At 40.2% G+C, this 16788-nt stretch overlaps 1 protein-coding gene across 1 annotated transcript in view; it reads left to right on the top strand.

Annotated features, from left to right (window-relative positions):
- The window catches only part of pde4d (phosphodiesterase 4D, cAMP-specific), a 209862-nt gene that overhangs the window by 15926 nt on the left and 177148 nt on the right, over window positions 1-16788 (top strand). Inside the window, exon 2 of the mRNA XM_080892995.1 lies at window positions 7334-7432. Within this exon, the coding sequence (XP_080749121.1) occupies window positions 7388-7432 (45 nt within the window). The 5' untranslated portion in view covers window positions 7334-7387. The remainder of the gene's footprint in view (window positions 1-7333; window positions 7433-16788) is intronic.

The raw sequence follows: 16788 nt of genomic DNA, 5'->3' as shown, positions 1-16788 counted from the left end.
CTTTCTCTGTGCATTATTCCTGACAACAGCTGCCCTCTGAGGCTGTATGCGAGGCTGATGAAAACTGAACCAAGCAGTGAAAGTGCACAAAAGTGCACCGTTCAGTGACTGGTGCATTTATCAGAACATTCACTCACAAGTTTTGATAAAAGACCATTAAACCATTATCTGTAATTGCTGAGAGCAATGGGAAATTTTCTTTAAACAATTATTAAGTCATATACATGATATACTAATGGGGTACACCACTGGCTTTGTATTGTGCTTACATTAAGCTAATGGACCTGCAATAGGGAACACGTAAAAAAATAAGTCAAGCCAATAGACTCTAAGCTATCCTATTAGTTCCCAACAGTCTCCAAAATTGTTTGACTGTAGCTCTGCAGTTTTACTCAGCATTATCTTCCAATAGACACCACTTACCTGGTAATGGTCTCAGGCTTTAGAAAGCTCCCCTCTGAGACCCAGAACATTTTCTGCTCTTTTCACAAGAATTGCAGTGCAGTGGATAAACTGAACCTAATGAGCAAAATCCTGTATGAGGGGAGGAGGGGGATCAGCCCTCTGATTAGAGTGGTTTAATGAGACAATTAGTGCTGTATTAACTATGATAAATTGGAGAAGTTGCCAGAAGCGATAGGTTAGATATGAAAGGTCAAAGGGTTTGAAAACTGTCATGAATTCAAGGACTTCTTAAACTGAAGAGGTGGTCTTTGGTGAAAATGGAAGATTGACAGCAGCTGCAGCAGTTAAAACTGTAAAGTTATATAAATTTACAGCACATAACCTTCCACACTGTATATTCCAACTCATGGTTTATAAAAGTCTTTTAGGCAGTTTGTGAAATAAATGGACTACTAATGCTTATAATGCTTTTCTACTGTTTTAATAGAAAGAGCTTTCTTACTACAAACCAAGCACTTTCTTATGCACTTCTAGAGACTTTTACCCAAGCATTCCTGCACTCACATGGGTGCATCAGGGGTAACTCAGGGTTCAGTATCTTGCCCAAATAGTTACTTTTTTATTAAGTAACTATTTGGTGTAGTATGAATAGCAGTGGGGGAGGTCTGTATCAATAGAAAGAACCTGTAAAAAATCATGAACATGTAGTTCTAAGTTCAAAATCTATGCACTTCTTCACACTTTTTAAATCCTTTCACTGCGTTTGCTCTAATCAATGGACTCTTTTTTTATCGGTTTACTGGACACAAATCTTCCACCTTTAATTTTCAAGGTTTTCCATCCACATTTGAAATCTGGAGGGCGTGGTGGTGGTGGTGATTGCATCAGTAATGGAAAGGTTTAGCCATTGTTTAGAGTTTAGGAATTGGTTAGGGTGAGAAAAAGTGATCGTTTGAGATAAAACACAACAGTTGTCACTTTTTTCATAGCCAGTGCGACATGTATGTGTGTGTCTGTCCATTAAATTATGGGTCTGCCTGTATACCTGCTATTAAACTACATTCATTTCAAAGTTGTGCAAAAACAAAACATATTTATTATTTTTTCATGACTATTTCATGCTTTGCTATAAAACCAGGTTGTATTTTAGTGCTTTAGGAAAGATCTCAGTGACTCTAAAGTTGGTCTTCAGATGATCTCGGAAATGTATTGTCTTTTTTTAAGCGTTCAACGATTTTTAAAAATATAACACCAATCAATTTTTTTTTTTTTTTAGCGGTGAGCGATCCAATACGTGTGTCTGAATTGCCTAAAATTGAAGGAAATTCAATCAGATGGCACTTTGTTGTCACGGCGCAGCTGAATATCGAATTGTTTTCGAAATACTCCCACGTGTGACGACCTCAATTTCACTACACAACAAGAAAACAGTGTAGTGTCTGAGTCACGCCTGGGTCTGTCAGACAATAGGTGGAATATAAGACAATTATTTTTAAGGAGGCTTGAGGGGTGGTAGCCAATTTACATTTCAGGTAAAATGTTGTTGTATTTTCACGGTCGACTTGCTGTGGAATTGTTTCGAGCTGCCGCAAAGACTTCATCACTGTCAACAGAGCGCTGCAATAATGAATAGAGGAAATTTGTGCTGTTCTGCCAGATATGGCTTTATTACAGACGCTTTCCATTCGTCCGTGCTTGACAGTGAATTGGAGCTTTGCATAAGATAAAGTGTATATTTTTGAAGTAGAGAATAAGGACTGTCACAATCCCTCCTGAAGTGACAGCACACATCTATAATTTGTGTGTTGTGTTCCAAGGGCGCGTGTTTGCAAATCTACAGTGGCATGCCTTTGAGTATAAGTGAGTGTTTGTTTGTGTGTGTGTGCCCTTCAGTGGTTTGGTTAGCTGACGTATGTAATGAATGGCAGTAAATGGCTGCCCTTAGTATATAGGACAAGACAAGGTCAGGCAAATAAAGGCGTCGGCATCGCTGTTTCCTTACAAGTTCAGCCTCATCTTTTCTGCTTTTACTGTCATAACTAACAATCAGAGCACCACTTGGAGGAGCCACTGCCTTGTTTCAGCTTATGTTTTAGTCAGTGAGTGGGGAGACAGCTGCTTGCTGCTCAGCACTGAGAAGCCAGGTTTCTTCTTCTACTTCTTTTTAAAAAAAAATCAGTTTATTCCTCCGTGCGAGAGCTCATCTTACTTCAAAAGGGGTTGAACAGCGATCTTAAAGCAGCAATCAGTGACCAAAATCAAATGACTAAATCAACTGGATATTAGCTTGACAAATTGTACAAAAAGACTGCCTAGACTGACTAATAGAGTCTAGGCAGATCAGCCTACAAAGAGAATAAAAGCGACTGGCTATTTCAACAAAAGCCGCAGTGTCTGCTCATCTCAGCTGATTGAACGGCTACAATAAAAGGCTGAGCTACTTTTGAGGGATTATTCAATAACCAGTTGTGAGCTCTCAACAAGAAAAAAAAAGACACATTTCAAACAGCAGTTAAAATTTAGAGCATATTAGACAGTCGTGACCTTCTACTACTGAGTTGGGTGTGGGGAGCGGGGCCATACAGTGCCTCATTGTATTTTTGCTCTCTCGCCTAATGTGATTATACAGGATAAACTCTCATTGCTCTCCTAAAGGTGGCAGGAAGTTAATTGAAAAAGCCAACAGAGGATGTATCAAAGGGACATGGGAAGAAATTGGCACCAGCAGAGGGCAGTTCTCATGTCTGGATTTGGGGATGTGTAAGTCTAATCGTGCCTTGTGTAACTAATGCTTGAGCTCAGACAGAAATCAGCCCCCTGTGGTCGCGGTGCAGGCACATGCTCTGCTGCGCTGATCCAGCACATGCACTCAGACACACAAGCAAGAAGGACCCTTTGTCTTCAAAACAAAAATAACAAAAGGATTTGTTTTAATGCACAAACTCTGGTGCTGCTGACTCGTATGTCTGTGAGAGATCAGTTAGACAAGTAAATTGTCGGGGAGGTGTTGCTGTTTCCGGAAGAGAGTGTGCCATTGTTATTATTATTTTTTTGACTCTTTATTTAGACTTTCTGTCAGGAGTGCAGGCATGCATGACCAATCCTTATAGCACAGTTCAGATAACTGTAATTATTGTCTGCACTTTTAATTGAGAATTTACATGCTGGTATTCTTCTCATCCACTTAGCGTAGCTCCCAGCAGCGTGTTATAACAAGGTGAATAATAATAGCTGGCTGAGATGTAGAGTGCGATGCCGTTTATCCTTCTATTTCTCTCTCTGTGTATTTGTAGCTGAGCCATGTCTCCTGTTGATTCCGTTTTTGTTAAATTAGCCCAGTGCTTTCAAGGCTGAAATTCTTCTGATTATTTTGAGGAATCATCAGATTTGGGCTCCCGGCCAGGACCAGAGAGACTTCGAGAGATGGCGAGGGAAGAGAAGTCTGCTTCATTCTCCTTAAGAGCTTCTTCCCCTTAAAAGCCAAAACAGTGTGGCTGTTTTCAACTTCTGTGTGCGTGTGTGTGTTGTCATGGCAAAATAAATACTTTGAAAGATGTACAGATGTCATGTATTTGTGCACATATTTTTTTATGATTACTGGATGGATGGATTGGCTGACTCATGAGCGCTGCACAATGTCCATATTGCACATGATACAACCTCTCGTGTTTATACAACTTCAGCAGCAAGGTGGGCTTAACCTTGTGAGAAAGCTCTACAGAAATCCAAGTTAAAAATCCCAAATTCACCTCAACTAATCTTGTAGCTATCTATTTCAACATTAAAGCCCCTTCCAAGAAGTCCAGAATTCCCTTGTATGAACATAATTCTAGTGTACATATTTCATGCACACGTTGCTCAAGAGCTGTCGACCGTATTGAACATGATGCAGCCACTGCTTGCTAGGGAGTTGTGTATTGCCCAACTGCTTGGAGGTGGTTCCTGGGATGTTACTGGTTGTCACTGGGTGAAATTGGTTGCAAACTACGCCCTGCACCCAAATCCTCCTACTAATTCCTTTGGTTGCTAGCAGATGGCTACAGTTTCTTGTATTTTCTTACCACTGCAAAAAATTCTCTCACTGTAAAAAATTCTCTCAAAAGTCTCTGACAAGTTCAAATCTCAGCGTCCTTGACCTCAAGGTCAAGGTAAGAGGTCAAGTTTTCTGAAAATGTTATGAATGAAATAACTCAAGAACAAAGCAAAGTGGGATTTTGAAATTGATAGCATAGGTGTGTCTGAGGGGGGGCACTGGTGGTTCCCAGTATATTTTATATTTGTCTGCAAACACTTGCTAACTATTAGACGAGTGGCAGTAATACTTGAAAACGTGACTTCAAAGTAAAAGTTGAGTCTTTTGAAACTTGTTGAGTCAAAACCTTTACTTTGAAGGCACACCTTCCTCATGTCCACGTCGTTTTGGACTTTTCACTGTAACAAAACAATGTTTGTAGACACGTCTGTCACTTCCATTCAAACTGTGATTACAGCAATATACTAACTATCAAAGCAGTCACAAGGAGGTTTTTGGGGGCGGGGTGAGGAGTACATGTTTTACCATAGGTAGTTAATGACCAGGGTGTTGATGACCAGCCCGAAGCCCTGTATGACTGGCACTGTAGCCACTCACAACCTGTCAGCGAATACACATTTTCCCCTCACAACTGGTGGTTGCAAGACCGATTTCTAAGCCTCTGTTGCTGTGACTCTGCAGATGCATTTAGCTAAGCAAGCTAGCTGGCAATGACTCTCCATTAAAATCCATTAAAAAACAAACAAACAAAACCCCAAACAAGTTTCTCCACTCAATCTCCATAAACCAATGGATGATGTCACTGTTGCTATCTCCATTTTTAAATGCAGGCCCACTTTACATTCTTGCCACACACTCTTTTACATTTGTTATATGAAGTATTTTTTTATGGTGTGTAAGCACAAAAATAACACAGCTGGTGTGTGTTTGTGCAATAATGGGAAAATCTGGTCCTGGAGAAACCTGCTGTTGCGGTGACTACCTCAAAGGCCATTTTGAGCTCTTTGGCAGGTATTTATATGTCTGTCTGTGGATGGGTTTTGTCAGATGATGGTATCTCGACTCTTCAGGTTACAATTATGAAACTTTACAGAATGTTTTTACCAATTTGTCTGTCAGAGTTTTTCCAGCATTGTCAGTCTGGTAGCATTGAGCTGCACTGACTGATAAATAGCTGCATAGTGTTGCCAAACTGCAACATAACCAAATTCAAAATAATTGACAGGGTTTTCCAGACGGGCACTGGTAGAACATGCAGACAGCATAATCACAGGCCCTTGCATTGTCACGAAAGAGGTGACTGTAGAGGAAAAGTAAAATAAGAGATTCAAACAAATATTTATTTGCATCTTTGTTGTTTATTCATTCATGGCACTTTAAAACTAAAGCTAAATCAGAAAACACTGAAGCAAAACAGTTGAAATGCATGACCTGTAGTAAATGTGGGGAAGTGTATGGGTTCATAACAGTTAACAAATGAACAAATAGTTGATCATGAGCGTTCGGCATAGGTCAAGGCTGTGGTTTGCCCTGAGGTTGTGTTGTGCTCTGCATGCACTATAATCTGCCTTGTGTGCCTTACATTACATTGTTGTGTGTTTGTTACATTGTTTGAATGCAAATTGTCTGTGAAAATGTCTGAGTATTATCATTGTGTGTAAATTTTAGGTGCCTGTGCATGCTTAGTGAAGAACATGTTTACCCTATGTTCATGATGATGATGAGTACTAAGATTTGGACTAACATAAAAAGCAATACTTCTGCTGAGTCCTGTCAGGCAGGCAGGGACAGAATGGAGTTGCTGTTGTACCTGGGCTCGTGGGCCATGGAAACAGTAAATATAGTAAATAAGAAGTGATGTGAAGGTATATAGGTTGCTTTATATGGCTGATAAAAATTCATTGCTTGGCTGGGTACCACTCATGCGGAACACAGACGGAAGAAGTTGCTGTTGGAGAAATCCACATATGGATTCGCACTAGCCTTGACAGAAATATAGGCAGAACCGCAGGAGAGAGTGAAACGAGGAATTCTGAATTGTCTGATTACTTTCTTGATGCTTCTCGCAGGTGCATAAAAACAAGAGATGACAAGAATGCTAACACTCAAATAGACTATTTATCTATGCAGCAAACAGACCATACCAATTAGATTATTCATTTCTTTGGAGCTACACCGGATTTTGTGCATGTGTCAAAACACTTTAGGCTCTGGGAATGGTTCTGGACATCCATTTAAACACAGTTGGTCCTATCTGTGTGTGTGTGTGTGTGTGTGTGTGTGTGTGTGTGTGTGTGTGTGTGTGTGTGTGTGTGTGTGTGTGGCAGAGAGAGAAAGAAAGTGAAGAAGAGAGAGAATGAGACAGGTGTAGGCTCTGGGTTATTAGGCCAGGTAAACAAAAAAGGGTTGTGCAACTCTGGCTGATAATTCACTGACCTTTACATTTTACACTCTAATGCATCCTATTAGGCCAGTGGATCCCAGCATGCCTCCTTTCTTACCAACACACTCGGGACATTATGTTCCCCATTTACCACGCACACATACATGCACATGTATACACATGTGCATGTTGTTTGGGAGATCAAAGCTTTCATATTCTGAAACCACAAAGCTGCCAGGAGGTGGAAGAGCCTCAGCCTGTCAAATTACTGCTTTCTTACCTGAAAATAATAAGTAGTACATTTTAGAAACTCCACACTCAGTGTATAAATTCTTTAAATATTTATCTGTTTTTTTCCATTTGGTTTAATCTTCACGAAGAACAAGCAGAACTTTGGATTTTTTTATACCACTTTACATCACCAGTTTGATAATGACATTAGGTTAATACAAATGTGTGAAATGGGTACAAATAATACTTATATCTTTTTTTATTTCTTTTTGTTTTGTTAGCCCACTTTTTGATTAACTCTGACTGACTGAGCCCTGCCAGAGGTGGCCCGCACCATGCAAAAGGATGACCGGTCCGGGGACGACAGCCAGCGAGACAGCGTGAGTGAACACCAGCTTTGCAATTTTTGCAGCTTTATTGATTTTTTTCCTTTTTACATGCATTTACATCTCAGTATTCTCTGTTTTCTGTCTTCATAAGCCAAAAAGATTCTGTTGTACAAGTTCAGTGTCTTGAAATACATTTTTAATCTTTGTTTTAAATCCATTTCTTGGTCTATAATTCTTATTTCTTTGAAAAGCCAAACGTGTTCAGGAAGTCGTTTTTGGTTAATGGAGGGATTTGTAATTTGTGCACTTGTACACCACAGAATTTGTTTAATTTCACTGCCACAGTGTATGCACAGCCTAGCCATCGCTAAAGTTGACCAAGGCTGGGCTATTGGGATTTTGAATGTTGGTATATGTGTCGGAGTTGTTGCTGCAGGTTTGCATCCATGCGAGCACCAACTCTGCTTGTTCTTGGTGCAGATCTGACTGGACAGAGGTATCAAGGTGCTCGAGCCTGTACTTTTGCTATTCTCACAGCAGCACACTGCCCTGCAGCTGTTTCAGCAGGACACTGCACGCCCACACACTGCCAGATCCTTGCTGGATGAGAAGCATAATCAGAGACTTCTTTAGCCAGCATTTAGTCCTGATATGTCCACTATGTTCTGAGCATGCCTAGAACATAGTGGGTCAACATGTTTATCCGAGGCAGCTACTACCATTGCACAGTCACACTCGTTCAGGAACAGAGAGCAATTCAACAACACATCTGGACATGTGTAGAGTCCATGCTCAAATGGGTAACTGCTTGGCTCACATTGAGAGGAAGACATACCTCAAATTAAATGTACTAAATATGTACATTTTATAGGGTTGGTCTGTGAAATCTAGTGAAAAACAAACAAACTTGTGATTTAAAAAAAATAAGAGGTCTCTTTTTGTAAGGGTTAGGAAGATAGTGCATTTTATTTTTTATTTTTGAAAACATCTTAGTCTTCATAATGTGTTAATAAAACACAAATTCCCTTGCATGCCCAGACGAAAATGGCATTTCAATGTTTGCTATAAACCTGCAATATGAGCATGATTTCTTTTAAATGAACCTCATATAAAATGTAGTCCAGCCTCAAAGATCTCCATATGTACACCTTTGCCTTCATGTATGTTAACATTAGCTTTATAAATGGCAGAGTCAATGTTTTTCCTACACAAATTAAATCTTTTTGTTCATCACTCTGTGATTAAAGGCCAGTGGTTTCTTTTAGATGATGATAAAGAGCTTGGGTTACTGGGACTGTTATACGTAAGAAGCTGTGCTGTTGACTGACAAATGTTTTTCACCTCGGCAATCATGTTTTTAGGGTTTAATTAGTCATGCAGTCATCATCATCAGTGACTAATTTAATTTTAATTTTCCTCGATGATTATTTTCATTCCAGAGTAATTGGTTGGTTCATTGAATGTAAAAAAAAAAAAACTTTTCAAGAGCCTGACCTGATGTGACATTTCTCGTTATCCATTACAAAGCAAAGACACACTGTGAGATTCTCTCACTTAGCATGAGAAAGCAAATTTTCACAAGAGAATATTAATTTAGATTCTGTTTGCAAATTGTTCCTTAAAATGGTTTCAAACCAGTTTTCTCAATATTTGCCAATTATTTTTCCCTCAGTCAACTAACTGATAATCAACTGATTAGTTTTGCACTACAAATACAACACAACTAACAAGCTTACGGCAGACTGGATATAAAACATATTAGTGGTCTTGAGCAATAGTTCTCCAGGCTTGGTAAAGGTCATCCAAAGATTGTCTTTGGACATCAGATGCTTTTTCACATTTGCTTTTTTTTCAGTCCACTCCTTGAACCAGACCATTTTCAGGGTAATGTGATCTTTTTTTATGTTAAGCCATTTACCAACCTATGAATCATAAAAAGGCACCTAACAACACAAAAGATGCCGACCTATAAAGTTATCTACAGCAGATGTACAGTATCTGAAAGTCATGCTGTGAAAAGATCCAGCGAAGACCTGACCAGTCACTGAAGCCTCATCAGAAATGGTCTCAGTGGAAGGGTGCTGTGAAGAAGCCATTCCTAAATATGGAGAATAGGGAGAAATAGGGAGGTGATGTATGCCAAATGACACAAGCACTGAACAGAAAATCAGTGGCAACAGATTTTAGGAAATGACGAATCCAAAGTTGGAATTTTGGTTCAAATCACTGTCAGTGTTGTGCAGACGAGCTCTGGAGAGAGGTGCAGTATTAAGTGTCTACAGCCATCATCTTGGACATGAGTTGGGACTGTGTTTCAGCCAGTGTTGTTGTCAAAATTAATGGCATCATGAACATGAACTATAGAGTGAGATTTTAAACCATCATTAAATACCATCATTTTGCATCATGACAGTGATCCCGAACACATTACCAATGCAGTAAAAAACACACAGTGCAACACTATCAGTCATGATTGGCTTCCCCAGAGCTCAGACCTCAACATTATTGAAGCGGGGATCATCTTGACAGAGAATGGAACAAAAGGAAGCCAACATCCAAAGAAGAGCTTTGAATCCCCATCATGAAGCCTACAAAACTATTCCTGAAGACTACTTAAAGAAATCCCTAGAAAGCTTGCCTGTGATAAAGAAAAAAGGTGGTCATACCAGATATTGCTTTTTAGAATGATACAAACTCTGCTTTTGTCTTTTATGCTGCATTTCCATTTATGTTTGCCCGTTTGCAAATGATGGGTGGCTCAAGACTTTTGCACAATACTATATATGCACACATCATTTGTATTCATTAAGAGAAACCAGCAAATAAGACATAAGCAAATCTATTCATACCTAATGTTTACCGAGGTCATCAAGTGGACAAATGAGCTGCAAGGTCATTTTCCAATAGGCTTTCATACAATCTGACCTCTCTTTGCAACCACAGGAGTCGCCCTCTGCTGGCCATTACAGAGACGACTGCAGCTTTTATGATTTTTTTTTGCTTTTCAGACGGAAAAGCTAGGCCCATCTTTTACATACAGCCAGCGAAGCTAACTCATAGCTGTATGCTCTTTGAGCATACATTAAATCCTTATTGGCTGTCATGTATGCTCAGACAGCATGAATGACTTCATTTCTTATTTAGACATCCTGAAGTATTTATACTTTACAGCACAAACTCCACACATTTCAAAACTGGAATTTTTATTTCAGTGCATACCTCCTTCATCACGCATCCCCCACGACAGCTACACTACCACCTAAACAGAATATGTCTGTGCTCTCACATAATGTTCCCTGAGCTATGTGCAAGCTGCCCATCACTGACCGCTGTCCATCTGGATTTTTAACTGGCAGCTTTCTGGTAATCCTGAAAAACAAGAGAGGTCAGAGATCAGAGATCCCATATAGCAGGAGAAATAAGAGGGTAGATAGTATTGCATAGCAGCAAACAGTAGCAGGATTACCTGCATATGTATTAATGAAACATGCAATCATATAGTTGATAAACTGGCTCATCCTTAAAAATCACAGAGACCTGTGACACTTGTTTTAGTAACAAATTATTTTCTATTTCTATTTTCTATTCATTTTTTGAATCAGTCTGAAGATGTTTCTCTGAATTTGTTCTCTTATTGCTGTGTTTGAAAATAAGAAAGAAAAACTACTGATGCTATATATCCAGTCATACACTTGAACTTGGGTTGAGCTTCAAATGTTGGGCCACGTCTTGGCTCTTTGAAACATCAGAGAGGAAAATAAAAACGGAAAATTTCTCTTCACAAAACACTGTAGTGGGATTATTAGCCAAAATATAAATGACAGATTTCAGCTGAGTAAAAAAATGATACTTTCATTCCTGTTGTAAATCTGCCACATGGTTTTCATTTCTGTGTGAATCATAGTGAAAGATTAGATAGAAATGTCAAAATGGCTATTACAGCCTGGCGCTTATAGGTTCCCACACATTTCCAATCTGTCTTGGTGTGTATTATTATCTACCTTACAGTTCCAACGACATGATGTGGGCTGCGAATGCATGTAAATACAGCTTTCTGCACTAAACTGTGGATTTTAGTCTGCAAACTGCAAGCTTTACTTCACTTGAAGGTCAGTGAGCTCTGATGAGCTCCCTGCATCTCCTTTTGGGAGATCTAAGGTCAAAGGTCATCATGTTAACAACATCCAAAGGAACAGCTGCCTGCAAGATAGATCGCTCAAACTGATTCATAATATTGTATTGAATCAAGGAAAGCACATTATTTAAAAGGGTTACTGGAAAAACTGATAATGACAAGAGCAAATGACCTTTGAAATGGAATAAAATAACACTACTAATGGGACAAAAACTGGCTGATGAGTCACATTTGGTGTCTCTTGTGGGGCTTTAAAACTGCGCTTTACTAAAAACAAAAACATGTCCAGGGGAAATATGATTAAATAATTTTTTTTCTCCCTTTGTTATTAGTCAGAAACTACTCCAACGTTATTGTGGTGATTAAATAACCTGTGTGAGATACATGCAAGATTTCTAAGTAGAAGCAAGGGACACGGCGAGATGAGCAAGAGTTCATGTCACATGTGCACGTGATTGATGTCTTCATCAACTGAGACAGAGCGAAGAGAGCAGACCACTGGGTTAGAGACGAGAGAGAGACCGTTGGGAGACGTATAGGTGGGACGTGAAGAGAGGACAGGTAATTAGAGGGGAGAGGTGGGAGGTGAGGTGAAGACAAGAAGCGGGTGTTAAAAACAAACAGAAGCAGAGATGCTTCCTCATCATCCTGAGGGGCATATTGAGGTAGAGCAGGGACACAGGCTGCGCTGATGAATACGTTTTGCAAGGCTCTCGGGGGCTGTCCAATCAGGTGGCGCCATTGATGAATAGTCATGAGTCACCTTATCAGCATCACCATGGTTACGCAGATGTGACTGTGGCCCTGTGAATGTGATGAGGGAATAGAAATGGGCCAAACGCTGCTCCCGTCTCCTTCCTGCGCACATCTCGATCACCAATTAGAGCCCAGCAGGGGAGCTTCCAGGCCATGTGCTTGTATCGAGGACAAGGTAAACAGGTTTGCAGTGAGGTGAACAGACAAAGGGGCGCGGTGAAGGTAACGGTTAGAAATGTAATGTGTCTGGAAGAGTGGTAACAGGGGAGGGGAGGTACATTTCAATTCAAGCCTAAATCATTTGATGATTTTAAAAAATCACATTAAAGCCAGTTGTCACACAGCGCGTACAGGTGAGAGCTGGCAGGACGAGCAGAGGGGAAGTGGATGACACGATGTTTAATGAAAAGAGCTGGGAAATTAAATTGAACAGGATCAGAGGAGGAGAAGCGGAAAAGTGACTGAAGGATGAGCACGGCAAGAGACAGCGGCAGGATATGAAGTAAAGAAAATGGACAACAATGTAATGGAATAAAAGGATCGGACAGCACGTAATGATTTATTTAATTCTCCGTCCTCTTTTGCCGGCGTCTCACGAAAGGCAGCGGAGCTCTGAAGTGCAGTTTCAAGAGATCATCAGTTGACAAAAGCTGAAAACAGTTCTGTAACTGTAACTTTGGTCGTTGCTGTGCTTTTTTTGGAAGTCGAATTTCCCAGAGGAACCCACCCGAGGGATTAATAAAGTTCTATCTTATCTTATCTTATCTTATCTTATCTTATCTTATCTTATCTTAAAAAACAAAGCCACTGCTCTGACTCTTGTTGGAATCCCTCTCATGATTAAAGATTAGAGGCTACCCACCAAAGTAATTCAAGCAGTATTTTGTTTTTAATGTTTAGCACATTAGCATAATGGCAGTTTCTCTTTGCGCTTAAACCGCTTTCAACAAATATTTTCACTTAAATGAATATTTTATTGCATCATGCACAGCAGGGGTCACTGACACACTTGACACTAGCGGTCTCTTTATCTCTGATTTGTCTGGTTGAGTGCAAACGATGTTAATTGATTTCGAGCTACTGCCTATCTACCTGTTTATTTATTTATGAGCAAGGGGACCAATGTCCTGCATATTTGAACATGTAATTAGATTAGCAGCTCAATACAAAGGGGACATACTCAAGCACTCAGGGAAATTATGTCTGTTTTCCTCTCAACCCTGCCAAAACTTGGCTTAGGTGAATTTGTTTTATCTGTCTGGAGCCTCATTTATGAAACAGTGCATTGGAAGCATACTAAAAGTGGACATGTGCACAAAAGCTGAAAATGGCGTGCTCCAAAAAGGAATAATCACATTTCTGAAACGTGTGCTCATGCACACCTGCATGCAGTGTTCCCTTTATAAACCGCAATCCACCTGGAAATGTGCTCATGTGGACCAGCCTAATGTTCTGCCTTCTTGATGCCATAAATGGTCAAGGCAAAGCACCTGGTGAATACTAATGAACTGAAATAAGCCTGCTGATCAATGGCTCTTCCAGTCCATTTATACTCGCGTGTAGTGCCCGCGTCCCTCATGCAGCTTTGCAAGCAGTATTTCCAGGTTTATTTATACAGCACCAACTGACAACCATCTTGAGGTGCTTTATATTATAAGGTAAAAATCCTACAATGTTAGAGAGAATCTGATTCTCTGATGCTCTGTGACTAATCACTCAGCGACCGTGGAGAGGAAAAACTTTTATCTAACAGGAAGTGACATCCAATAAAAGCGGGTTAAGAAGGGACAGCCAATTAGTAGGCTGAAGGAAAAGGGATCAAAGAAAAGAAGATGTTGAAGCTGCAGATTTAGACAATCCACATGTGCATCTACGGGGTGTGGTGACTGGAAGAGGAACAGAGTGCGTCGCAGAGTTTTCAGTGCACTCTGTGCGCTGCACGACACAGATTGTGTTTACAGACACAATTTTAAACACAAAAACTGAACCACAACTAATCTGACTAGTTATACATGCACAGAATTAGGAGATTAAAGCTACCGAGACTTTGATCTGCAGTTATTTCATGCACTTTCTTGTCTTGAATTTCTAACACTGAAAGTCATTATTTTAGCCCGTGTGAAGTTAAATGGAGTCGGCCTGTGTTCACAGTTGATAGGTAAAGTGCGGCAAAACCTTCCTAAATCCACCTGCCGCGTCGCACAACTGCAACTGCTCAGCTAACCACAGGTGTGAGTGAGGCAGCATACAGGCTGACTTGCTCTCCGGTGCTCCAGGAGTGGGAAATGTGATAGCGAGATGGTGCTGATGAAATACTGAGCGGAATTTGATTTGGGATTTCATATATTTTACAGTTAAAAGGTGCTTGCCTAATCCCACACACGCGAATAAGACTGCAGGTTTGACTGTTAAACCGGCTCTGAAGTAACGTGCAGTTAAAAGTGAGACTAAATGTGTGAGTCAGGCTTTCATATATGTGTACTAATTTCATTTTATTCACAAATGCACCATCTGCCTTGTCAGTTTCCTCTGCCTCTCAGACGTTTGTGCACATGAATGGATCAGAGTTTCTGCCCAGGTGTGCACATTCTCCCATCAAGTTTGGTTTTGTAGGCACCAACATGTGCACGGAAAGCGGCACAGGCCTTGTGTATTTTTTTTTTACATTAGATTTGAGGCCTCTGGTCTTTATGTTATCTAGACAGGCTTGACATTTATTTAGTCTTCTACACTGTGTGTAAAGAAACATTACCACCTGCTCGCCATTCTCATTTCACAGCCTGTTGACTGCATTTTAAGTGTGATTAATCTTGCATAAGATGTTTGGCAGCGTGCCTGTTCCGGATGTGGGTTTGATGCATGAAGGGTGTATAAACTCTGCCAGGGAAGGTCGGCACAGTGGCTGCGTGGAGTGATGAATCTTAAATCTGTTAAGTGTCAAAATTTACCAATATTTAATTCATGGATGACACATTGATCATGTTTGCGTCAAAGAAAACCCTCAGGACATTAATGCTCAATCTTCAGAACACCATTATTGTGCACGGATACAAAAACTGCAATAAGACTCGGATATATTACAGTAGAGTGACCTTTCCCCTTTGCACAGGTAAGGAAACGCGCTTTGGATTTCAAGTATCTTGACCCTATCTCTTCTAGTTTTCACTTTTATCAAGCTTTGCCTTCTTGACTTTTCTGCAAAGTTTTCTCCTAACAGTAGGTTTCAGGCACTTTCATCTCATTTTATTATTCTAAGGCCAGAGCATCACAGAGCCACGCTTGAAGCCAAGAAAAATCTGGTCTTGTCCCTTCCAGACGTTTATTCTTCTGCCTTGAGGCTACCAGATAGGGGGCTCTTTGAAACAAACTGATTCATCTACCTCACCTTCAGGGTGACATGTCAGTACAACCAGGCTGTGGCTTCTTTATCACCTGCCTTCTAGTTTTCTCTCAGTAATCTCTTTTTTTTTTTTTGCACATCCTATTTTGTCCAAAATGCTGCTGTGATAGCAAGTAAACAAAAGGATGCGTCACTGCAATGTGTCTGTTTTGCTTTTACAACCTACGGTCTTAAAGCATTGCATGCATGCAATGTCTCAATAAAATATACATGTTTATTTTAACTGAACTGAAATGTTTGCTTGAAATAGAAAGAAAAAGAAATCCTGTGGCTTCATGTATGACGAGAGTGTCTACGAATAGAAAGACAATTTGCATATAACAGCAGCTGCATATGCCTAGCAGGGAGGGAGGTGTTTCAGAACTTGCCCCCCGCCACCCTCTTCACAATTGCAAGTGTAGTAGGAGGGAGGTATGATGTACTATTAATGCCATCTTTGTGCAGCTGCTTTCACACTCTGCACTTCACAAAGAAATGTCAGTCATTTTCTAATGAGTGATCAAGCCTCAAGGCCTTCACAGAATCCCTAGAGATGTACACATTTTCTCTTTCAATAAAAACCTTGATGTCAGCGTACAATAAAGCACGCCTAGTCTCGAATGCACTCTGCTGTACTGTAAATCCCCGGAAATCCCATGATGTCATCTGTTGTCTGCATCCAGTTGGAATCCCTTTGTGTTTTGTATTTTTTCCTTGTGCAGCTTCTTTTAATATTATTAATAAAGGTGCTAAATTTAAATAATACTGATTTGCAGACCACTGCACCCCTTCTTCACTTTCCGAATATAATACAGGGAAAACTGCTGTGATCACTGTGTGCTGTGGAAGATGAACTGAAGTTAATTTTTATTACCCCACGGGATGCTGTGTTTTACAGCTACATTAACCACTAAGCCAAGCAGTAAAAACACACCTGGTTGTAAATGCCAGTAATTCTCACCATGGAGCCAAATATAAACCTGCGTTGTTACAGCGACCCTTTTACTGAGCAGACAAACCTGTAAGTGAGGCTTTCATATTGAAGAGTAACATGCTGGAAGCTGTGGTTATTACAGTGTCCAAAATAGACGCGGTTGCAAACAGTATGCATTCTGCATTCAGAGACAGAGCAGATAA

Source organism: Rhamphochromis sp. 'chilingali', assembly GCF_963969265.1.
Source record: "Rhamphochromis sp. 'chilingali' genome assembly, chromosome: 10".
Taxonomy (NCBI): Eukaryota; Metazoa; Chordata; class Actinopteri; order Cichliformes; family Cichlidae; genus Rhamphochromis; species Rhamphochromis sp. 'chilingali'.
This window is presented reverse-complemented; position numbering and strand designations above follow the sequence as displayed.